Consider the following 21245-nt stretch of genomic DNA (forward strand, 5'->3'; position numbering starts at 1 on the left):
TTTTGGCACCTCTCAATTCATTCTTCCTCTTTCTAAACACAGTTAAACTAGGTTTCAGTACAGCTACACATAATATCTATGACTCTTACACAGCAGGTATTATTTTTACTTCAGTTTTTAATTTTTACATTATTTTCTCTTGCTAACAGCCCATGTCAATCTCATATGTATAATAAAGCATTTCACTTTGGATTACTTTACAATTGTCAAAGTGTGACTTCTAAAAGAAGAAATGAGTGGGTTTTACAAGGAAGCCAAGTGCTATGTCCTCCCTGCACTGTGAGGATATCTGCCTTTGCTCTCCACCTGACTGCACACCGAAGCATCATATAGATGTGACAGAGGCAGAGACAGTGATGGGTGATGACAATTTTCTCAACAATTTCTGCTTTGAAGAAAGTGGAAAGATGAGGGCACTTCTGTGCCTGCCATTTGAAGGAAAAAATTTTGTCTGACAACTATGGCATGCTGTACAAATTCTTGTGATTTTGCTGTTTAGAAAATTTGGGAAAATATCAGCATTACACCCAATGACACCCTAGTACCCAATGATAGGTACTTTCTTGTGCTTTCTGTAAGACTAAAAGATGAATTTTATTTTTATTTTACTTCTGTAGTGATCTACCATATACATATATATACATATATATGTATATATACATTTATATATATACATTTATATATGTATATATATATATTTTTTTTTTGGTACCAGGGATCGAACTCTGGTCCTTGCGCTTGCGCAGCAGGCGGCAAAACCACTGAGCTAAATCCCCAGCCCTTGATCTGCTATATTTTATGGTGAATATACTTTTATCCCACTATTAATTAAACTGGTTTATAATATAGTTTCCTTTAATACAATATACAAATGGAACACAACAAAAATGCTGAAATGTACCATCTTACCAGGTGAAGATAAGGCATAGTAACGTAGATATCAAAATCAAAACTTGATTAAACATTGCTGACTGTGTACGCTGAATGGCTCTGTGCAGATCATTCTGAAAGAGAACAGAAAGAAGCATGTTATAAATATTGATAAATACTGAATATACATGAGGTTAATTAAATTTATCACTTAATTACATATACATATGTACATATATGTAAACAGTAACATATACATACATATATACCATAATCATAACATGTATATTTCAGTAACATATTCTTTAAATGGATTTAGCAGTATATTTTCATTTCTGCCTAGATCTAAATGCAACTTACTATAGCATTAGTATTCCAGGGATAGCAGTATGAGAATATCACTACAGCACTACATTTCAGTTTACTGGCCTTGCAGACATCTGAACCTATGTTACACTTACTCCCACAAAAATCTTCAATTCTAGTGATGATCTCTTAGAGAAAGTTCTAATTTCAAAAGATCATTGAAAAATAGTCAATTAAAAATAAGTTATAACTGGGCAGAAACACATAGTTCATTATAAAACATAAAAATAACAGGGCAAGCAATTCATCATAAAAAGAAAAAAATTCAATGGACAAAATGTTTTAAAGTTTACTTTTATTAACAGCAGTATTAAAATAAATGTAAATTCAAGTTATACTTTTTACCTTTTCAATTGACAAGCATTGACAAATAATAATATACAGCACTGTTTAAGGTGTAAGAAATGAACACTCACATACAACGCCATACAGGTAATTATTTATAAATTTCTGGAAGGCAATTTGGTCACATATATCAAAGGTTAAAACTTTGGCCTTTATATTTCATGCATTCATTCAATCATTCAATAAGTATTTACTCAATAACATAATTTCCAAAACTTAGTGACATGAAAGTCATCATCAATGATCACCAATGCTTGAGCATATATTTTTATTATAAGATCATAATATTTATCATATAAAATAATGAATGGTTACTACTGTTAAAACAACAAAAAATATACATTAAAAATGGTTCAATAAATGCATCAGTATTTATGTAATATATTATGATACATTCATTAAAAATGATTGGGATAAAGTAATACTATAATTTGTCCACTATCTATTTGAGCTTGAAAAATATTCCAAATGTAGGAGTTGAAACAAAATAAAATTTTATGTGTGACATGTGAGAATATTTTTGCCTAAGAAACAGAGTAGAAATTATTATAAGTATTTGTCTACATTGTACATTTGTGGATTTTTAAGATTTTTTTACAGTTTTCTATTCACCTCACATTTTTTTCAAAATGTACTTCTAATAATCTTAAATTAATATGAGTTAAACAATTTCACTAATGAAAAGACCTCAATGAAGTATTATTTTCCTATATCACAAATCTAATAAGAACTTTTATGAAAACAACTAAGTTGTTGATCAGGATTTCATCTCTCATCATTTAGTTTCTTATGGCTATGAATAATGATTGGAAAAAAAAAAACTTTAGCATCCAAAGAAGGAGGTGAAGCAAAACATAGATATAAAATGGAACAGTTATTTTCTCTCAATGATTGACTAATGGTCCCTGTATTAGTTAGGTTATTTTTTCCAACAACTACTTGAATAGTAATTAATAGGGAAATTTACTCTTTTCATAGTGTGTTTTTTTATAAGCAATTTTGGAAATCCACATTTAGTCAAAAAGTGTTTCTTTGGAGCAATTAATATGAAATTTCTGCAAATCATTCCACAGGCCAACCTCTCGCACCCTTTGGCCAGTGCTTTCATGAGAGTCCAGCAGTTGCAACATATAAATACGTAGAAATATCCATGTGGTTCTAAACACTCAAATGTTATTCAAATAGTTTTTTAGTGAAAGCTTTTGCCCTAATATATGTTTAAAGGTCATTTAAATGTACGAAAAGTTTGCTGTTAAACAAGTGTAATTTATACTCCAGTAAAATCAATAATATTGAGCCCTTACTGTGTTTAGTACTACGTACACATTATATATATATATAATGTATATGTATATGTATACATATATGGATTTCTGTTTTATTCTTGGAGTGAATTTGTAATATATGTGCTTTTATTTTTTTTTGTAGATGGCATTAACAAAGAAGTTAATTTGCACATAAGTGTTTAGCACACAGTGTACCTCTATTAACATTTGCAAAATGAATGACTAAAATGACAAATATCTTACAACTCATTTTTAGGTATTCAAGCCTATAGTAAATGCATCATAGGTAAAAACCATTCCTTCCAAACAGGGTCAGTGTTGGATAAAATACAATTTTAGCACAGCTCTGAATTATGCAACTCTGCCTTATTTTTCTTTCTACTTTCTAATATCCCAACTCAACGAATCTCAAAGAATGACTTTAAATGAGGGGATTCTAACTGTCATATGGGGGCTTAAAAGCCCCACAGATTTTCATGCAATATGAAGCTTCATACAATTAAGAGCAATTTGACAAAATTACTTCCTTGAATCCTTAAAACAGGGAGTCTCATTATACATGAACAGAATGCATTGAATGGAAGAACATTTCTATTAAGAAGATTGGCCAAACAGACAGAGGCCCTCCCAGATACCATTGGTAAGTTCAGGCAGAACCCAGTGAGAAGCTCATGTGGACAAGAGCTTCAGAGGTACAGAAGTCCCAGCCTGGGCCCAACCAAACACCAACAGCTTGGGCTCAGGCCCCAGCCAAAGGCCTGCCTGGAAAACAGCTACACAAGTGCGCAGCCCACAGACAGAGGCACGCCCACATACCATCAGTATGTGCACACAGACCCCAGCCAGCAGACCTGTTAGATACCAGCAACTTAGGTGTACAGCTCCCAGGCCAAGGCCCTCCCAGACAACAGCTATGCAGGTAGGCAAGCCTCATCCAGAGGCACACCTAGATACCACCTTAAGGGTGCCCAAGTCCCAGCCAGAGCCCCGCCCAGAAAACAGTACAGTAGAGGGATCCAGAAGGCCACCATTCTGAACCCATAAATTTATGTAGTGGTGAGCAGCAGAGAAAACACCTCTCTTTGGCTTGCTGAAAATTGAAGCCCACTGGACAAGCAAATATCACCTCAACAAAGGTACACCAGGCTGCATCTGTTGAAATGAGAAGACAAGTAAACAAGACTCAAAACCAAACTTCCACATGACTGAAGGCACCCACAAGAGGCAATGAGATGGAACAGATACTCAACCAGTTGAACTCCCTGAACTGGCAATGAAAGAGGATCTGGAAAAAATGAAGTCAGAAATAATTTCTCAGATAACAGCAGAGATTGGGTCTATAGTATAAGAGATGATTATAATAATAACTCTACATCAGACACAGATTAAAAAAATAGAGGAGCTGAGTAACATGATGGAATCATAGGATAAGAAACAAATGGAATCCATAAAACACATGCAAACCGATTTCCAGGAGATTGAAAACTCCATTGAAATTTTATGCAGCACAATGACCCAATGTGAGAACAGAATATCAGATATAGAAGACAGGATTGCAATTAGTGACCAGGAAAAGAAAAATTTCTGAAAAATAGTAAGGGACCACAAGAAATCAATCCAGCAGCTTCTAGATGATGCAAAGAAGAATAACATAAGACTGATCCAAGTAAATGAAAAAACCGGAGAGAGTACAAATGACATAGAAAAACTATATTCACAGAGGTAATGGCAGAAAACTTCCAAAGAAGGGGAAAAGAATTTGAGGTACAAATAAGTGAAGCATATAGGACTCCAACTAGCCATGATCAAAAAAGAAATCTACACCTAGGCATATAATACTTAAGATTCCAGAAAATTAAGAGAAGACTAAGATACTACAAGCAGTTAAAGAAAAGAAAAATATCACCTACACAGGAAAGCCCATCAGAATCAGAGCAGAATTCTCAACACAAACACTCAACTCAAGAAATGTCTGGAGTGTAGTATTTTAAACGCTAAATGATAACAACCTTCAACTTAGATTGAGGTACCCTGCAAAACCATCTTTCAAAATTGATGGAGAAATAAGATACTTTCATGACAAAGAGCACCACAGGAATGGTATGAATAACAAACCAGCACTCCAAAAAATTTTAAACAATATACTAGGAAAAGTCAATGATGATCACAGCCCCTGGAAGCACAGCAGAGTGAATCCAACAGGCATGACAAGAAATTAAACACAAAGGGGATAATGCCAAAACAGGAAAAGATCATGACAAGGATAAGTCAAAACATATCAGTTAAATTCAATATCTGGTTCCAAAAAAGAAAAAAGCATATCAGTTATCACCATCAATTTAATGGTCTCAATTCACCAATCAAAAGAAATAGACAGGCAGAATGGGTCAAGAAGCAAGATCCAACAATATGCTGCATATAAGAAACACACTTAATTCAAAAAGAAACTCACAAACTGAAAGCTAAAACGTGGAAAACAATACTCCATGTGACAGGAACCCCCCAAAAAAGCAAGAGTAGCTATCCCATTTGCAGATCAAATGGATTTCAAACCAACACTAATTAGGAGAGACAAAGAAGGACACTATATCCTTGTAAAGGAAACAATTCAAGAGGAAGAGTTAACAATCATAAATATATATGCACCAAATACTAGTACACCCAACTATATAAAACAAATACTAATGGACATGAAAAATCAAATAAGCATGAATACAGCGGTACTGGGAGACCTCAATACCCCACTGTCACAAATAGATAGATCAATTAGACAAAAAATAAACAATGAAATACTGGAGCTCAATCAAATGCTTGAACAAATGGACTTACCAGATGTTTACAGAGTGTTCTGCCCCACAAAATCAGAATAAACATTCTTTTCAGCTGCACACAGGTTGCTCTCAAATATAAACCACATACTTCCTCATAGAACATGTTTAAATAAGTGCAAAAGAATTGAAGTTATCCCCTGTATATTATCAGACCACTGTGAGAAGAAATTGGATATCAATAGCAAAAGAAACCGCAAGAATCTCATAAACACATGGAAACTGCACAACACACTTCTGAATAACCAATGGGTCACAGAGGAAATTAAAGAAATCAGACAGTTCCCACAATTAAATGACAATGACAATACAACACATTGGAATCTATGGGACACAATGAAAACAGTCTTACAGGGGAAATTCATGCCATCAATACTCATATTAGAAGAACACAGCAAGCTCAAATAAACAACCTAATGCTAAACTTCAAGCTCCAAGAAAAAGAAGAGCAGGACAAACCCAAAGCTCATACAAGGGAGGAAATTATAAAGAACGGAGCAGAAATAAATGCAAAGCAGACTAAGATAACAATATAAAAAAATCAATGAAGCAAAGAGTTGGTTCTTCAAAAGAATAAACAAAATTGACAAATCCTTAGCCAACCTTATCAAAAAAAGAAAAGACCCAAATTCAAGCAATTAAGAATGAAAAGACTGAAATTACAATGGACCCAGCAGAAGTCCAGAGGATCATCAATACCTACTTAGCGAACCTAGGCACCAATAAGATGTAAAACACAGGAAAACTGGACAGAATTCTAGATACATATGAATTACCAAAGTTGAACAAAGAAGACCTAAAAATTCTAAGCAATCCAATACCAGTCAGTGAAATTGAAAATGTAATTAAAAACTTACCAGTGAAAAAAATCCTGGATCCTGATGGCTTCACTGATGAATTCTACTAGACATTTACAGAAGAACTACTGCCACTACTGTTTAAACTCTTCAATGAAGTAGAAAGGGAAGCAGTAGTCCCAAATTCATTCCTGGAAGCAATCATTACCTTATTCGCAAAAGCAGAGAAATACCCAACCGAAAAAGTACTATCGGCCAATCTCACTAATAAACATAGATGCAAAAAATCCTCAAAAAGATACTGGCAAATAGAAAACAGAAGATCATCAAGAAGATCATAAACCCTGATCAAGTGGAATTCATCCCAGGGATGCAGGGATGATTCAACATATAAAAATCAATAAATGTAATACACTAATACTAATAGAGCCAAAGACAAAAGCCGTATGATCATCTCAATAGATGCAGAAAAAGAGTTTGACAAAATCCAACACCCATTCATGTTAAAACTCTACAAAAAACTGGAATAGACTATCTCTATCTCAACCTGATAAAAGCCATCTATGAAAAACCAACAGCCAATATCATACTAAATGGTCAAAAACTGAAATGTTTCACACTAAAATCAGGAACAAGACAAGGAACTCCACATCTGTTTAATATAGTTTTGGAAACATTAGCCACACCTATTAGACAAGAGAAAGAAATAAAAGGAATAAAGATAGGAAGCAAAGAACTTAAATTACCTATTTGCAGATGATGTGATATTCTATATAAAAGACCCCAAGAATTCTACCAGTCTTCTAGTTTTAATAACCAAATTCAGTGGACTATATGGATACAAGGTCAACACACAAAAATCACTACCCTTCCTGTACATGAACAACAGACTCACTGAGAGAGGAACTGGAGAAACAACTCCTTTCACAATAGCATCCAAAAAAATGAAATACAATTCCATCCAAAAAACAAAATACCTAGGAATCAATCTAATGAAAGAAATCAAAGACCTCTACTCTGAAAACTATAGCACTCTGAAAGAAAGAAATGAAGAAAGAAATGGAAGAGGGTATCAGAAAATGGAAAGACATCCCTTGCTCATGGGTAGGAAGAACCAATATAGTGAAAATGGCCATACTTTAAAAAATGCTATATAGATTCAATGGCATCCCAATTGAAATTCCAGCAGCATACTTCAAAGACCTTGAGAAAACAATCCAAAAATTCATTTGGAACAAGAAGAGACCTCAAATAGCAAAAGCAATTCTAAGCAACAAAGACAAGGTAGGGGGTATCACAATCCCCATCTTGAAACTATACTACTAGGCTAGTGTGATAAAAACAGCATGGCAGTGGCAAAGAAACAGACCGAAGGATCAGTAGAACCAATCAGAAGACACAAAAACACCTCCAGACATAACCAGCCACCTCTTCTTTGACAAAGGAGCCAAACACCCTCACTGAAGGAAAGCCTCTTTAATAAATGGTGTTGGAAAAACTGGGTTTCAACTTGACAAAGATTAAAACTACACCTGTATCTCTCACCATGCTCTAAACTAAAATGAAAATGGATTAAAGATCTAAATATTAAAACAGAAACACTAAATCAGCTGGAAGAGAGGTTAGGTAGAACTCTGGAAGACATTGTCTTAGGAAAAGATTTCATGAACAAAATATCTGTTGCACGTGAATTAGTACAAGATTCAACAAGTGGACACTTCTTATTAAAAAGCATCTCTTTTGCACAGCAAGAGAAACCACCAACAGAGTGAAGACACAACACACAATGTAGGAAAAAATTTTTACCAGCTGTTCCTCAGACAAAGGTATACTATCTAGAATATATAAAGAACTTTAAAAAATCAGACCTCCCAAATTTAAAGACCCAATCCAAAAATGGACATCTGAAATGAACATACATTTCTCAGACAAAGAAATAGAAATTGAAAATAAACATATGAAAAAATGTTCAACATCACTGGTCATTCAAGAGAGGCAAATGAAAACAAGGTGGAGATTCCACCTCACCCCAGAAAGAATGGCTGCTATGAGGAAATCAACCAAGAACAAATGCTGGCAGGGTTGTGGGGAAAATGAACTGTTCTCCACTACTGGTGGGAATGTAGACTGGTGCAACCACTGTGGAAATCATGTGGTGATACCTCAAAAAACTAGCATTAGAGGTCTCATTTGACCCAGCTATTCATCTGCTGGGGATTTTCCCAAAAGAATTAAAAGAATTATACCACAGTGATATATGTGCATTCATGTTCACAGCAGCACAGTTTGTAATAGCTAAAATTTGGAAACAGCTCAATTGCCCATCAGCTAGAGACTGGATAAAGAAAATGTGTTTTATTTTATAAAATAGAGTATTACTCTGCCATAAAGAATGAGAAACTAGTGACATTTATAGCTAAGTGGATGCACATTGAGGTGATACTCTTAAGTGAAATCAATGCGACACCCATGTGTAAATACCAAATAATTTCTCTGATGCAAGAAACTGAAAGTTTAAATAAAAATCAAAAGGTATAACAGATAATGTGAAAAAGGAAGAAAAGGGGCAAAGGGGAAGGGGATGTAGGAGAGGTAGGGGAAAGGAAAGAAGGGAAAGAAATAAATATGAGAAAAGGGAAAAATTGAAACAAAGTCATTGTAAATAAGAAGGGGTGGAGGGGTTGAAGGGAGGGCAAGGGAATGGGGGAAAAAATGAGAAATAAGACATATTATGTAAAGGTACAGACTTTGAATAATGAATGTCAACATATTATGTACCTAAAATGCACCAATAAAATTAATGAAAAAAAAAAAAGATTGGCCAACACATCACAGCAATCCAAATAACATTTATATATTAGTTTGATGAAAAAAAAATTCTAAACTAATTTTTGTTTACAATCATAGGGCTCTACAAAGTTAGTAACTTGGTAATATGAGCATTTTCAATTTTTTTAAATTCTGATTAGGATAGAGCAGACCAGTCATTTTAGGTTTATTAGGTTTACTAACTTTTATATCACTTTAACAATATTCAGCAAATACTATATTGTAAACATGCATAGAAAATTATTTACTGAGACACTAAATTAATTTCAAAGAAGTTTTAAAATGGAAATATTAGAAGAATTGATTGTAACAAAATTCCACAGGGTTAAAATTTTATGAGGAGGCAAAATGAGAAAGCAAAAGACTACACCTCAAAGCATATTCTTCTTCTATTTAAGCACAGAAAGTAAGTAGAAAAAGTAGATAATTAAAAAATATCTCAATTTTTCTTGTATTTGCAATTAATTTTCATACTTACAATCATGTTTTCCAAGGCATGTTTGGCAAGCCAACAGTTTAGAAAGACTGGGACAAATAGATTCCTTAATGAAGGCCAGAATATCTGAAATAGAAACCAAAATTTAATTTTTACTTTGAACCAAGAAACTGTATTTAGCAAATTATTAAAAAGTAATGTATAGCGGAATGAAATATACATAAGACAATGAAGTCATTTAAAACATGTAGTATATACTTGAAACTCATTATTAAATAAATATCAGTACCAGATAGGATCTTTCATTCATTGTCTAAGACTTTCTTCTGGAAATTATTGCAGAAGAAGAAAGAAAATAATATACTCTCATAAAATGTCAGATATAACTATGCTAATTCTATTATTAAATCTTTTAGTATGATGTTTTATAATAGACATTGGTTCTCTCTTCCCTGTAACTTGAGGTAGTGAGTACCAAGAAGGGGAGAGGCTTTGTCTTTTAGAACATTACAATTTACTCTCTTCAGATTCAAGCATTTTATATGACATTGGGAATCTATGTTCACTTGGAATTATATTTAGTTAGCTTGTCATTTAATCTAGTTCCAGTTCGTGCTGTAGATAAAGCACTCAAAGTAATTGCCAGAAGTGAGCATTAGATTCAGATAATTCTACTTATTTAAAAAATTTTCAAATAAAATTGAAATAAAGTGTTAGAGACTAAGCCAGGAAGATATTATTATATCAAATTGAGCTTAAAACCTAATTTTGCAAATGGGTATGCACTGAGTTACATATTTATGGGACTGTAATTAAATAGGTTCACTGTAGAATTGGTACTACATAGTACTTTGATAAAAAGTGAATTGATGCTTGTCTATTTTTTGATAACCGTCTTACTAAAGAGAATTTTCATAGTAAATCTTGTAGCTAAACTGGAGATAAATGTGTTTTCAGTATGAGAAACAATTATAAATACTTGATTCTAATTAGTTTCTGTTTTCAAAAATTCCACAAAATACACAAGAAAAGTAGTAAGTCATTTTGAATCACTTTAGACAATAATGACATATATTCACATGGCATGTGCAGAGCATACCTCTCTAAGGAAAAATTCATTTTGTTATTATACTGAATCTCATTAGATTTCATGTAATTACACCACAAATCATTTATCCATTTTTAAAAAATTTTTCAGTGCTATAATTCTAACCCTTTAAGTGGCTATATTATTTAAAAGTATATATATTTAGACTATTTACTTAAATCTAATAATAAAATTGTGGGGTTTTTTAAGATTGTAGGACTTACTGAAATAATGAAGGGAACCGCATTAATTATTTCCAAGATGAAGGGTATCCGTAAAATCTGTTCCCAGATGTTTCCCTTCCAAGAAAGAATAAATAAAAAAGAAAATAAATTATAAAGAATCCTACTAAAAAGGTAAAAAGAGAGCACTCAGAATTTCTCTAGTAATGGAGATACATTAACCGAATTTCGAATCACTGCATGGAGATGTAGCAATGACTCAGAGATTTTTTTTTAAGTGTAATGATGTTTCAGTTTTGTAGTACGTTCAAGAAGTAAAGTTAATGTTCAAACTAACCCATGAATAGTGCACATAACATTTGAATCCTATAGTACCTTATGAAAGAAAAGTTATTAGTAAAATTAAAACACATTAACAAAATATATAGAATTGATTAAAGAGTAACTCAATCTTTTTTCAATATAATTATATTTACTCACTATAAAATATATTATGTAGTCTGTAAGACACCCATGCTTGTAAACAATATTTGGTGTTAATATTTTTACTCGACAAATTTAAAGGAAGAGATTTTTCCAATCTCCCAACCCACAAAGTACACTATTAGGACTAAATACGTAATTTGAAGGGCCCCATGCAAAATGAATGTATGGGGTCACTTATTAACAAGTTTTAACAATTTCCAGAAGGTTGCATCAAAATACTGAAGTGGTCATGGGGCCCTGTGCAAATACATAAATCCCATGCACAGGCAGCTAATCCTGATAACAACAGATTATCAATGAAACTTTCTTAAATGGTGTCTTCCATGGGTGGAATATATTTTCACTGTGTCTTATAGAAAATTCATTTGCTGAATGCTTGGTCCTCGGTGTGGTGACACTGAGAGTTGGTGGAATTTCTATGAGGTAGGAACTAGAGGAAGATAATTAGGTAACGGAGCTCACCTTTGATAAATTAATATAGTGCTTGTATGTCCTCAGTAAGTTGCTGCAAGTTCAGGTTTTTATTTAAAAAAAAAAAAAAAAACAAGGTTTGCCTCTGAATATTTCTGGCTTCCTGTGTCCCTATGTGATTTATTCTGCACACACTACTACCTTTGGAATATCATCTGCCATGAGGACCACACCACATGTCAAACAGGTAAAGCCACTCAATATCTGACTTTCCAAACTGAGATAAACAAGCCTTTTTATTCTTTACAAAGCTTTCAGCCTCAGGTATTTTGTTATAAGAACAGAAAACAGACTAACACAGTGTACATTGATAACTCAGAATTTCCTGAAGCAGTTTATTCTCCTATGAAGAGATCTACTATTGGAAAAGTAATTGGAAATCTGGCTTTCCCATAATTTCCAATTGTCTTGTTTCAATGGCTTAAAAGTTGGAATCTTTCTAATGTTTCTTCAGGGCCCAATGGCTTAAAACAGTATAGTAATGTAACACTGGGACCACATCCCAAAGCAAGCATCAGTTAATCACCCTTTTAGATAATCTAGTTATTGAAAAGAGGTACAGAAGAGAGCAAGTGGAGGAAAGGGGAACAGTGAGAATACCTCAGTATAGAAAAGCTGTATATAGGTGCGCTGGTGCTTCTCTCATCGCCATGACCTAAGTGTCAAGATTCAAAGGAATCACTTTGTTTGCCCTAGGCATGCTACTGTAATTGGCTCACACCAAAACATGAGGGAAAATGTGGAAAGGAAAGAAAAAGAGAGCTGAGATTGAAGAAAAGTCACAATTTCTCCAATTTTAAGAAACAAGTGCCTATTTTTATGAGAAGATATTCAAAGAATGGAAATTCTAGTTCTTTTTAAATGGAGTATACTCAAGGAGATTGTATATATCTGAAGGTGAAACATTACTTTGATGAGTCATGGACCGCTGGAGCCCTAGGTCTGTGTCAGAGCCCTGGTGGCTGGTTAGTAGGACTGAGGCTTCAGGGAGCTTCATCTAGTTGCCAAGGCAGGGATGCAAAAACCCTCCAGGAAAAGCACCAGCACCAGTATGCACCATGTGGAGCAACCCAACACCAGAAACTTACTGCACTCTCAGGCAACTTCATTGCAGAAGCTGACTGCACCTCACTCCAGCTCTTCCTGCCCTGGGGGCCTCAATTCATTTGGTGGCAAAAATGAGAGGAAACAGAAATAGAAAACAGTCCTGTGATGATTCTCACCCCCATATGGATCCAAACTGAGGACAAACTAAAACCTCATTAGATGAGAATTTTTGCATATACTGATCATTTTATCTGATTAGTATGGATTTGAAGAAGTTTGAGAAGGCTGATTTTAACTTACTATCACTAAAGAAGGAATATCCAATATGCTGGCTATAACTGACTTTAGCTATGCCATTTTTCAATTGTGCAGGTTAATGATACTGTTTTTTTTATCAGTGTTTACATGACATAGTTCTTACAATGCTTAACATTTGGCTTGCTCTTTCCTTGTATTTTTACTTGTCATTGTACCAGTGACCACAAAAAAAGTGGCTGATAACTTACAAACAAAGTAAAGAAACAGGAATAGTTACGATTGATAATGTAGAAAGATATTTTTATTAATACACAGCAAAATTAGTATTAAGTTTTTTAGCAACTGTCACACACTGAGTAAATTTAGTTCATGATAAATGAAGACCTTTTATGTCTTGTATGGTTCTCTTCTCATTTCCATGACAAATATATTAGTTTTTTACATATGATTTTTCTTGAGCCAAAAAAATGTCTTATAACTGGTATCTGACTTGTTTTATTTCTAATTTATCCTTCATATTAAAGGCAAAGTATTCATTTTAATGGCAAATTCCCATCATGAAGATAATAAACTTCAAACTCGTCATTATGTCACACAAAGCATCACAATTTGAACTCTAGCTTCTGATTTGGCTTGTACTTATGATATTTCTATCATCATTCCCAATTCAATCACAGACTAATCCACCCTGTACTTTATGAAATCCTGGGATAAGACAGACTTTCATACTTTTTAAAATAAGGTATACTTTTATAAATGTGTCCACATTTCACCCTCTGATTAAAGTGTCTTACTCTTATGCCTCATCATAATCTCCTTGGCAAGTATTTGTGGAACTTTATGGAACTTATTTCTTTATACACTTGTTGCCCAGTTAAGTATATAAATGAATAAATGTATCTTCCAAATATTATAGACATCTTCTAGCCATTTTAATATAATTGTTTTACATTTTGAAATTAAGCATTTATATTCTTTTATAATGGTTCCAAATGGGGATAATTTCATTGCTTAAAACCTTCCTGAATATATTTATGAACAAATCATTAAACTTGTAACCAGAGTTCAACAGAAATTTTTGGGGGGGAAGGATTACAAGATTTTAGTCTGCATTGTATAACCATCTTGGATATTTTCATCTTTGCTTTACCTCCAATCATAATAAGCTTATGATTTCCAGTATCTGTAGCTCACATTAATAGTTTACCTCTCAGACACTGACTCAGATCAACTGCCTAATCCAGCATTTCACACTGAGGACTCAGAAGTACCTTCCATGTAATGTATTCAAAAGCAAAACCTGTTCTTTGTTGCAAACCAAATATCCTTTAGATATCCTTTGCATTTTCACATGCTCCTAAGTATAATTTGCCCAAAATTGATTTCCAAATTGATCTTCTGGTTCTCTAGCTTTTATTCTGGTTTAACTCTCAGACTTTGACCTAGTCAAGTCTCCTAATTATGTAGTATCTATTCCTTCATTGTTACCCCACTCTAATTCATCCTTTCTACTATTATGAAGATTATATTTCAAAAGCTGCATTTAATGCACCAATCCAATGTGACCTCACCACCCTCAATTTCTGCTTACTTTGAAACACTTGAATCATTCACATTTTGGCAAAAACCAAAAATCCTCACACAACCTAACCTACAAGGCACTATCTCATTTGGTTCTTGTTGACCTCTCCACCTTTATTTTAAAGAGCATTTCTCTCACACAGCACTTTTGGCCCTCAAAATATCTCTTAAAAAATATCTCTGCATACAATCCTTCAAGAAGCTTGGAAAATATTCTCTTTTCTTTTCAACTTCACTGTGCATATTTAACTCAGTTCTCTACTTAATTTCTTCTGAATATTTTGAGACTTGTCTCATGCCTCATCACATTGGCTCTAAGTAAGATCTGACCTAGCTAGACCTTAGGCTTTTAGATTCTCTACCAATTTTTTTCAATCACTTCTTTCAATTTATATTGCATACCTAACATATTACAGCATTAGATATTAAATGCCACGAGGTGATAAACAGTACTAGTATAGTTCACAATGATATCCCTCATTGCTAGCCCAGTGTTTGACAAGCTGAAGCTCCTAAATAAAACCTATTACTATATTATATCAGTCATGCCACTGCTGAATCATAGCACATGCATTCCTGTGTGGTTTGTGGTAAGGGAATGACCATCATACGGAGGACTAATTTTTTACTGTCCAAAAGTGCAGAGAGGAAATACATGCTTATTGCTGAAAATAAATACATATATTTTCAGTCACATTCACTGGATTTAATTCTAAAATCTTAGACTGTCTTCTGAACTAATTGATATACTCATATATTAGCTCTCCTAAAAATAGTTAAAGAAAACTAAATATAGAATAGACCCATAAGTTTTATTGGCCATGATGAAGACCTATATCATAAAAATCCACCAGATAAAATAAATAACAATAAAAAGAGCATGCATCCATAGAATGCCACCATGGAGAAAACTATGAAGTAAAATACAAAAAGCATAAATAGTGCCATTCAAAATTATATTAAATATCTATTTCATTGAATCTTTTTGGTGACAGAAATAAAAAGCATTAATCTTCTTCAAAGAGGTAACTTTTTTTCTGGTACCAGGGATCCAACTCAGGACCTTGTGCTTGTGAGGCAGGCAACGGAACCACTGAGCTAAATTCCCGGCACAAAGAGGTAACTTCTTAAAAAGTTTTAAAATAGCAGCTTAACCAGTTCTAAGTGTATAGTACTCATATTCTTTTCATTGTCAGAACTCAATAAAATATAAATGAACCTTAATCCAACCATTTTACATTAAGCATGGACATATTATGTCCCAAGCAAAAAGTAATAAAATATTCTAAAATATATTAGATTTTTATTTTTATCATCAAGCAAAAAAGAAATTTGGAACTACTACCTAAGTAGCTCTGTAAAGCACTTTAAAAATTATATAAGTTAGGACAATTTAGTTGTTGTGAGCCCAAGTTGGACTAAAGGGGACATTTTATAATTTTGTATTATTAAATGCTAAGAATATCTATGTTGAACATATTCAGTGACAAAAAGTTGATAACTTATCTCCTTTGAATGAATATAAAATATAGTAACCCTGAGGCACCAAACATAAGCTCAAGAAAATTTACATTTCCCATTTCAGGGCATGGTAAAACAGAATCAAGAGTATATAGGAGTATCTAAGATTCTGAGAAGAAATCTTTTGTGGTTTTCCAGAAATAAGTCTCAGAGGTGTTAAATTTTTTAAATTATCACTTTTCCTAAAATGATTATGGGAACAATAATTGGAGATTTAACAAAAGCCCTTTAGGTATGATGAATTTTTGTTTGCAGAGGTTGTAAACTATGCAGGAGCTTGTTTTTGTTTCCCTTTGATTTAATGAATACGTGTGTATAAATAGAGCTCTATTCTGAAAGCAGTTGGTAAACAATAAGGGTATTTGTGGTGACAGAAGAATAGAAAATTTAGTGCTGGGCGATTACTGTGATCTTGCTGCCAACTAGCTATAAACACAAATAAAAGATTATTTAAGCATAGACCTACAATTCTGTATCATAGAAAATGAAATTGGTTGCTGCCATGGATTTGGATTCATTATCTGCAAACTTCAGATAGACTTTAAGCTTTTGCAAATTTCATTCTCAGTATCTATGAGTTTGAATGGTTTCAAAATTGTCATGCTGATTTCAAAATGTCTAATTTCAAGAATTATAAAATACATGCATAATATTATACTAAGGTATTTTAAAATATTAAAAATGAACATTATATGTATATATGCAAGATTTAAGAAAATATAACAATGTGCCATTAATATTGTTATTTCAGAACTCTTAGTAAAGAACAATACAACAAACAAAATTGTTAATGGAATGTGATATCCCGTTCAAGCCTTTGTATTATTTTTTTCAAAAACCTAGTTGAAGGATAGTACATTTTAGATTCTGTTATCTAAATTTTCCTTATTTATAGGTCCTAAATATTTACCAGTGAATTAATTTATTCATTACAAAAGTTATCCAACAATCCGTAGAAGTCAAAATATGTCAAAAATGTATTATATTTATGAAAGAAGAAGATAATTAACAGCAATTTGTCCTGCTGTCACAAAACTACTTTGGGTCATTTCTGTTTCCTTTGTAATTCAATGAACTTTACCATCTACGTCTCCTCCATGAAGCCATTAATGAGGGTCAGAATGGAAATATTTTATATCATGAAGCCCTGCATGCTAAGATTTATAATATTCTGTTTTCATTTTATAAATAATAGGAAGTAATTAATTATACATTCCATCATCTTATAATTGCACTAGAAAATTATCTTGAATTTGTATGTTTTATAAATGACTTTTTAAATTAACACAAAGAGTTCTATTAGCAAAACATCAAAATTACTTTCATATTGCTTGTAAAACTTGGAGCAAAGAATTCACAAATGAAGATTAATATTTTGGCCATGTTATGTTTTTGCAAATACTCTACTACTAAGGAGACATAATTAATTTACTTAAAACCCTGTTGGGAGCCATTCTACGTAAATTTTAGGAAAAAAATCATTTCATGATTAAAGTATGACTATAGCTATCTAAGGATCAATGTCACTTTTCCTGTGAAGCTCAAGGGCAAGTGTGCATCAGCTGAAGACATTCTGATTCTTCAAGAACCAAGTAGTAATCCAAACAGAGAAAAGTTTCACCAGGGGAAGGACAACTTCTTTATGAGCCTGCTACTTCATCCCATCTACTATTTTAAGAATGCTCTCCTTACTGCCTTCATCAACATAAGATCCTCATGACCTAAGATCCTCAACAGCGTAAGATCTTCATCAACATAGGACTACCACTACCCGCTAAGTCACTCGATGCTCCCTCCAATTACTGTGTGTACCCAATAAATAACAGCTGGTTTGGAGACTCTTTGTCTTTGCCCACTCTGAGACATTCACCTCCTGGCTACCTTTGTACTTTGAATTATCCCAAGTCTTTATTGTCTTTCTTTCTTTAGCCCTGGCTGTCCTTGGAGGACTGATAACCCTCTGATAAAAATCCACATGTCTGATATTTTTTAAATATATTACCTTGTATACATTATATTCAACATTCATCACATACTGCATAGTAAGAAACTTTAAAGAAAAAATCTGGGATTTTAATTTAGTTGATATTTTATTTTATTTTGTTTTGTTCTGTTTTGTTTTGTTGGGTAGCCAAAATCAAGGTTTGTCAATTAGGACATATTTTAACAAAGAGACATGCTAATAAATCATTGGAAGACTCTTCCTAAAGTCTATACTTCTTATAAAAGAACCAATACTTTTTGAATAATTTAGTATGTGTGATTACCATTTGATGTGTATGATTACTATGATCTTTATCTTTCACTTTCCTACACTAGTTTTAAAATATTCCTTTATCTTTTATAATCTTCTGTACTCTCAGAAGAGAATAAAGACTTTCCAAAGCTAATTCTTTTAGGTTTCTATTCCAGCTTATTCTTGCTTTTCATAAACTTTACATCTTCTGTAAAATGTAGATGGATTCCATCGCTGGAAAACCATCCCTGCTTCTACTACTTCTTTTTTTTTCCATTAAGTTTATTGGTACATTTTAGGTATACAGTACAGTTACATTCACATTCATCATTGGGATCTTGTACCTCTACATGGTGTATCTTGGTTCTTATTTTTTCCCCATTCCTCTGCTCTCCCTTCACCCCCTCCACCCTTCCCTATTTATAAAACTTTGTTTCCATTTTTTTTTCTTTTCTCATATTTCTTCTTTTCCCTTCTTTCCTTTCCCCTACCCCTCCCACTTCCCCTGCTCCTTTAGACCTTTCCTTCCCATTTCACATTATCAATTATACATTTTGATCCTTATTTACACTTTTAGTTTCTCACACCAGAGAAACTATTCAGTATCTAAACATGTGTGTCCTATTTATTTCACTTAAGAACATGGCCTCGATGTGCATCTACTGCTTCTAACAAGCCCTTGGCCCAGTGACCCAACCTTCTCCACATAACAATTTGTACTCTCAATTGCTTCCCATTAAAACTGGTCTCATGTAGGTGAAAAACAATCATCTCCTAATTTCTAAACTCAGTGGCTTTTTTCACTCTTCTTACATCATCATAGTTAATATGATTTCAGCATAATTTCTTCCTTTGACATTTCTAAAACATTATTTCTCTTCATATACACTTAAGCAATTGCTTTCATAAGAGTCTCAGTCTTTTCCTTCTACACTTCCTATTCACCAACCCTAAATTCACTGAAATTGGTGTTACTTTTTGTACATGAAAGAAATGAGAATTAAACAAAAAAATTAAGGCAAAAAATTGTGATTTTAATACTCTGAAGAATGTGTGTTCAAACACAATCTTTTAAAAAGTAGAAAAGTAGGGCCAGGGATTTAGCTCAGTGGTTTCCGCTGCCTGCTGCGCAAGCGCAAGGACCCGAGTTCGATCCCCGGTACCAAAAACAAAACAAAACAAAATAAGCAAACAAAAAATAAATAAAAATAAATAAAAAAATAAAAAGTAGAAAAGTAATTGATATATTAGACAAATGATTCCAAAAGTATAACTTTAAATACACTTGTTGATATAGATGAAGAAACTGTGAACAAAAAGTAATGCTTTCTAATTCCTTTGACTAGTTCTGTGAATTCCCTGATTGCTAGGTTCCTCCTACAAAGCATCCACATCAACATGAGCCTTAGTTTCTACTTTGATGATTGCCCTATGCATGAAACTCTCATGATTACCTTTATCATCTCTGTGAAAATGACGGTCAAACATTAATAAATCACTTCTAACAAGTTCCTGTATCACATTCTCAATTGTTTACATGTCACACGTCTCTGATTATTCACCAGGAACTCAAATTCATCATCTCAAAAACCAATTCCATTATCTTGCCGATCTGGACTCCATCCTGATTTTTTTTCATCGTATTATTCTCTCTTAGTTTTATTACCACATTCCCAATCATTCAGGCTCATAAAACTTTTGAAAATGTCATGTGACTTTCCTTTCCCTGACCTGTCTCAGTAAGTTGATGATTTCTTTAGCTTTTACCCTCATAATCTCTCATCAAATCTGACAACTCATTTCACCTAGCCAAAAACTCACTATTGGTTTTTCTTCTGTAATGTAGGATGCCATAACTGAGCACATGGTCATCGCTGTGATATTTCTTACCTGCAATGTGCGGAAGTTCTGACCTAACATTCCTAAAACTGGCTTTCTACTGCAAAACTCTTATATTCACTTTTTATGTTCAACCTTCCATTATATGTTGCTATACAAGACCTTCATAAGCTAGGCATGCTGTAGTATTTATTGTTTCTCCAATGCATATGAACCTGTACATTCCTTTTTTATCTGTTTACTAATTCTATCAACCCTGACTGTCATGGCATTTTTCTCTTGCCTTATTAAAATTCTTACGATGCAAGGCTTCTGCTTGTCAGTCCAGTATTTCCTTTGCATCCTCTAATATGAGCTCTCTCTATGAACCCACACAGCACAGAATTTACACCTCCCAGAAAGCACTGTTCACATTCAGCCTTATAATTATCTGTACAGTTTTCCCTCTTTCTAGATTGTAAACTCACTGAGAAAAGAGCCATATGAAGGGAAGGTCTCAATCAAAAGAAGATCTCATCAAAAGAAGCTCAATAAATATTCATTAAATTGTGTTAGCCAAACAAAACTTTGCCAGTAATTAAGATACCTTATTAAAATAATTCCTAATAGGAATAATTTTGGTTTCTCAGTATTTTTGGTGAAGGTTAGGAAAAGAGATTGAGAATAATAAAAAGGCAGACTACTTCACTTGCTTGCCTCGCTGTAAGCATGCATCCATTGGGTAAGAAAACTCACAGGGACTAGTGAGGTACTTTTAAGTCACCAAGGAAAACTTACTGT

General features: G+C 33.3%; 1 protein-coding gene across 8 annotated transcripts in view; it reads right to left on the bottom strand.

The window, feature by feature from the left end:
- Kcnt2 (potassium sodium-activated channel subfamily T member 2) overlaps positions 1-21245 on the bottom strand; it is a 394041-nt gene that overhangs the window by 248692 nt on the left and 124104 nt on the right. For all 8 annotated transcript variants that reach the window (XM_087193836.1, XM_087193839.1, XM_087193837.1 and 5 more), the window contains exons 6-8: positions 11069-11143; positions 9800-9883; positions 910-1004 (exon numbers count right to left, since the gene is read on the bottom strand). In XM_087193836.1, the coding sequence (XP_087049962.1) occupies positions 910-1004; positions 9800-9883; positions 11069-11143 (254 nt within the window). The remainder of the gene's footprint in view (positions 1-909; positions 1005-9799; positions 9884-11068; positions 11144-21245) is intronic.

The sequence above is a fragment of the Heterocephalus glaber genome, unplaced genomic scaffold (assembly GCF_053883595.1).
Source record: "Heterocephalus glaber isolate CG9 unplaced genomic scaffold, H.glaber_assembly_v1.0 deba00001600, whole genome shotgun sequence".
Classification (NCBI taxonomy): domain Eukaryota; kingdom Metazoa; phylum Chordata; class Mammalia; order Rodentia; family Bathyergidae; genus Heterocephalus; species Heterocephalus glaber.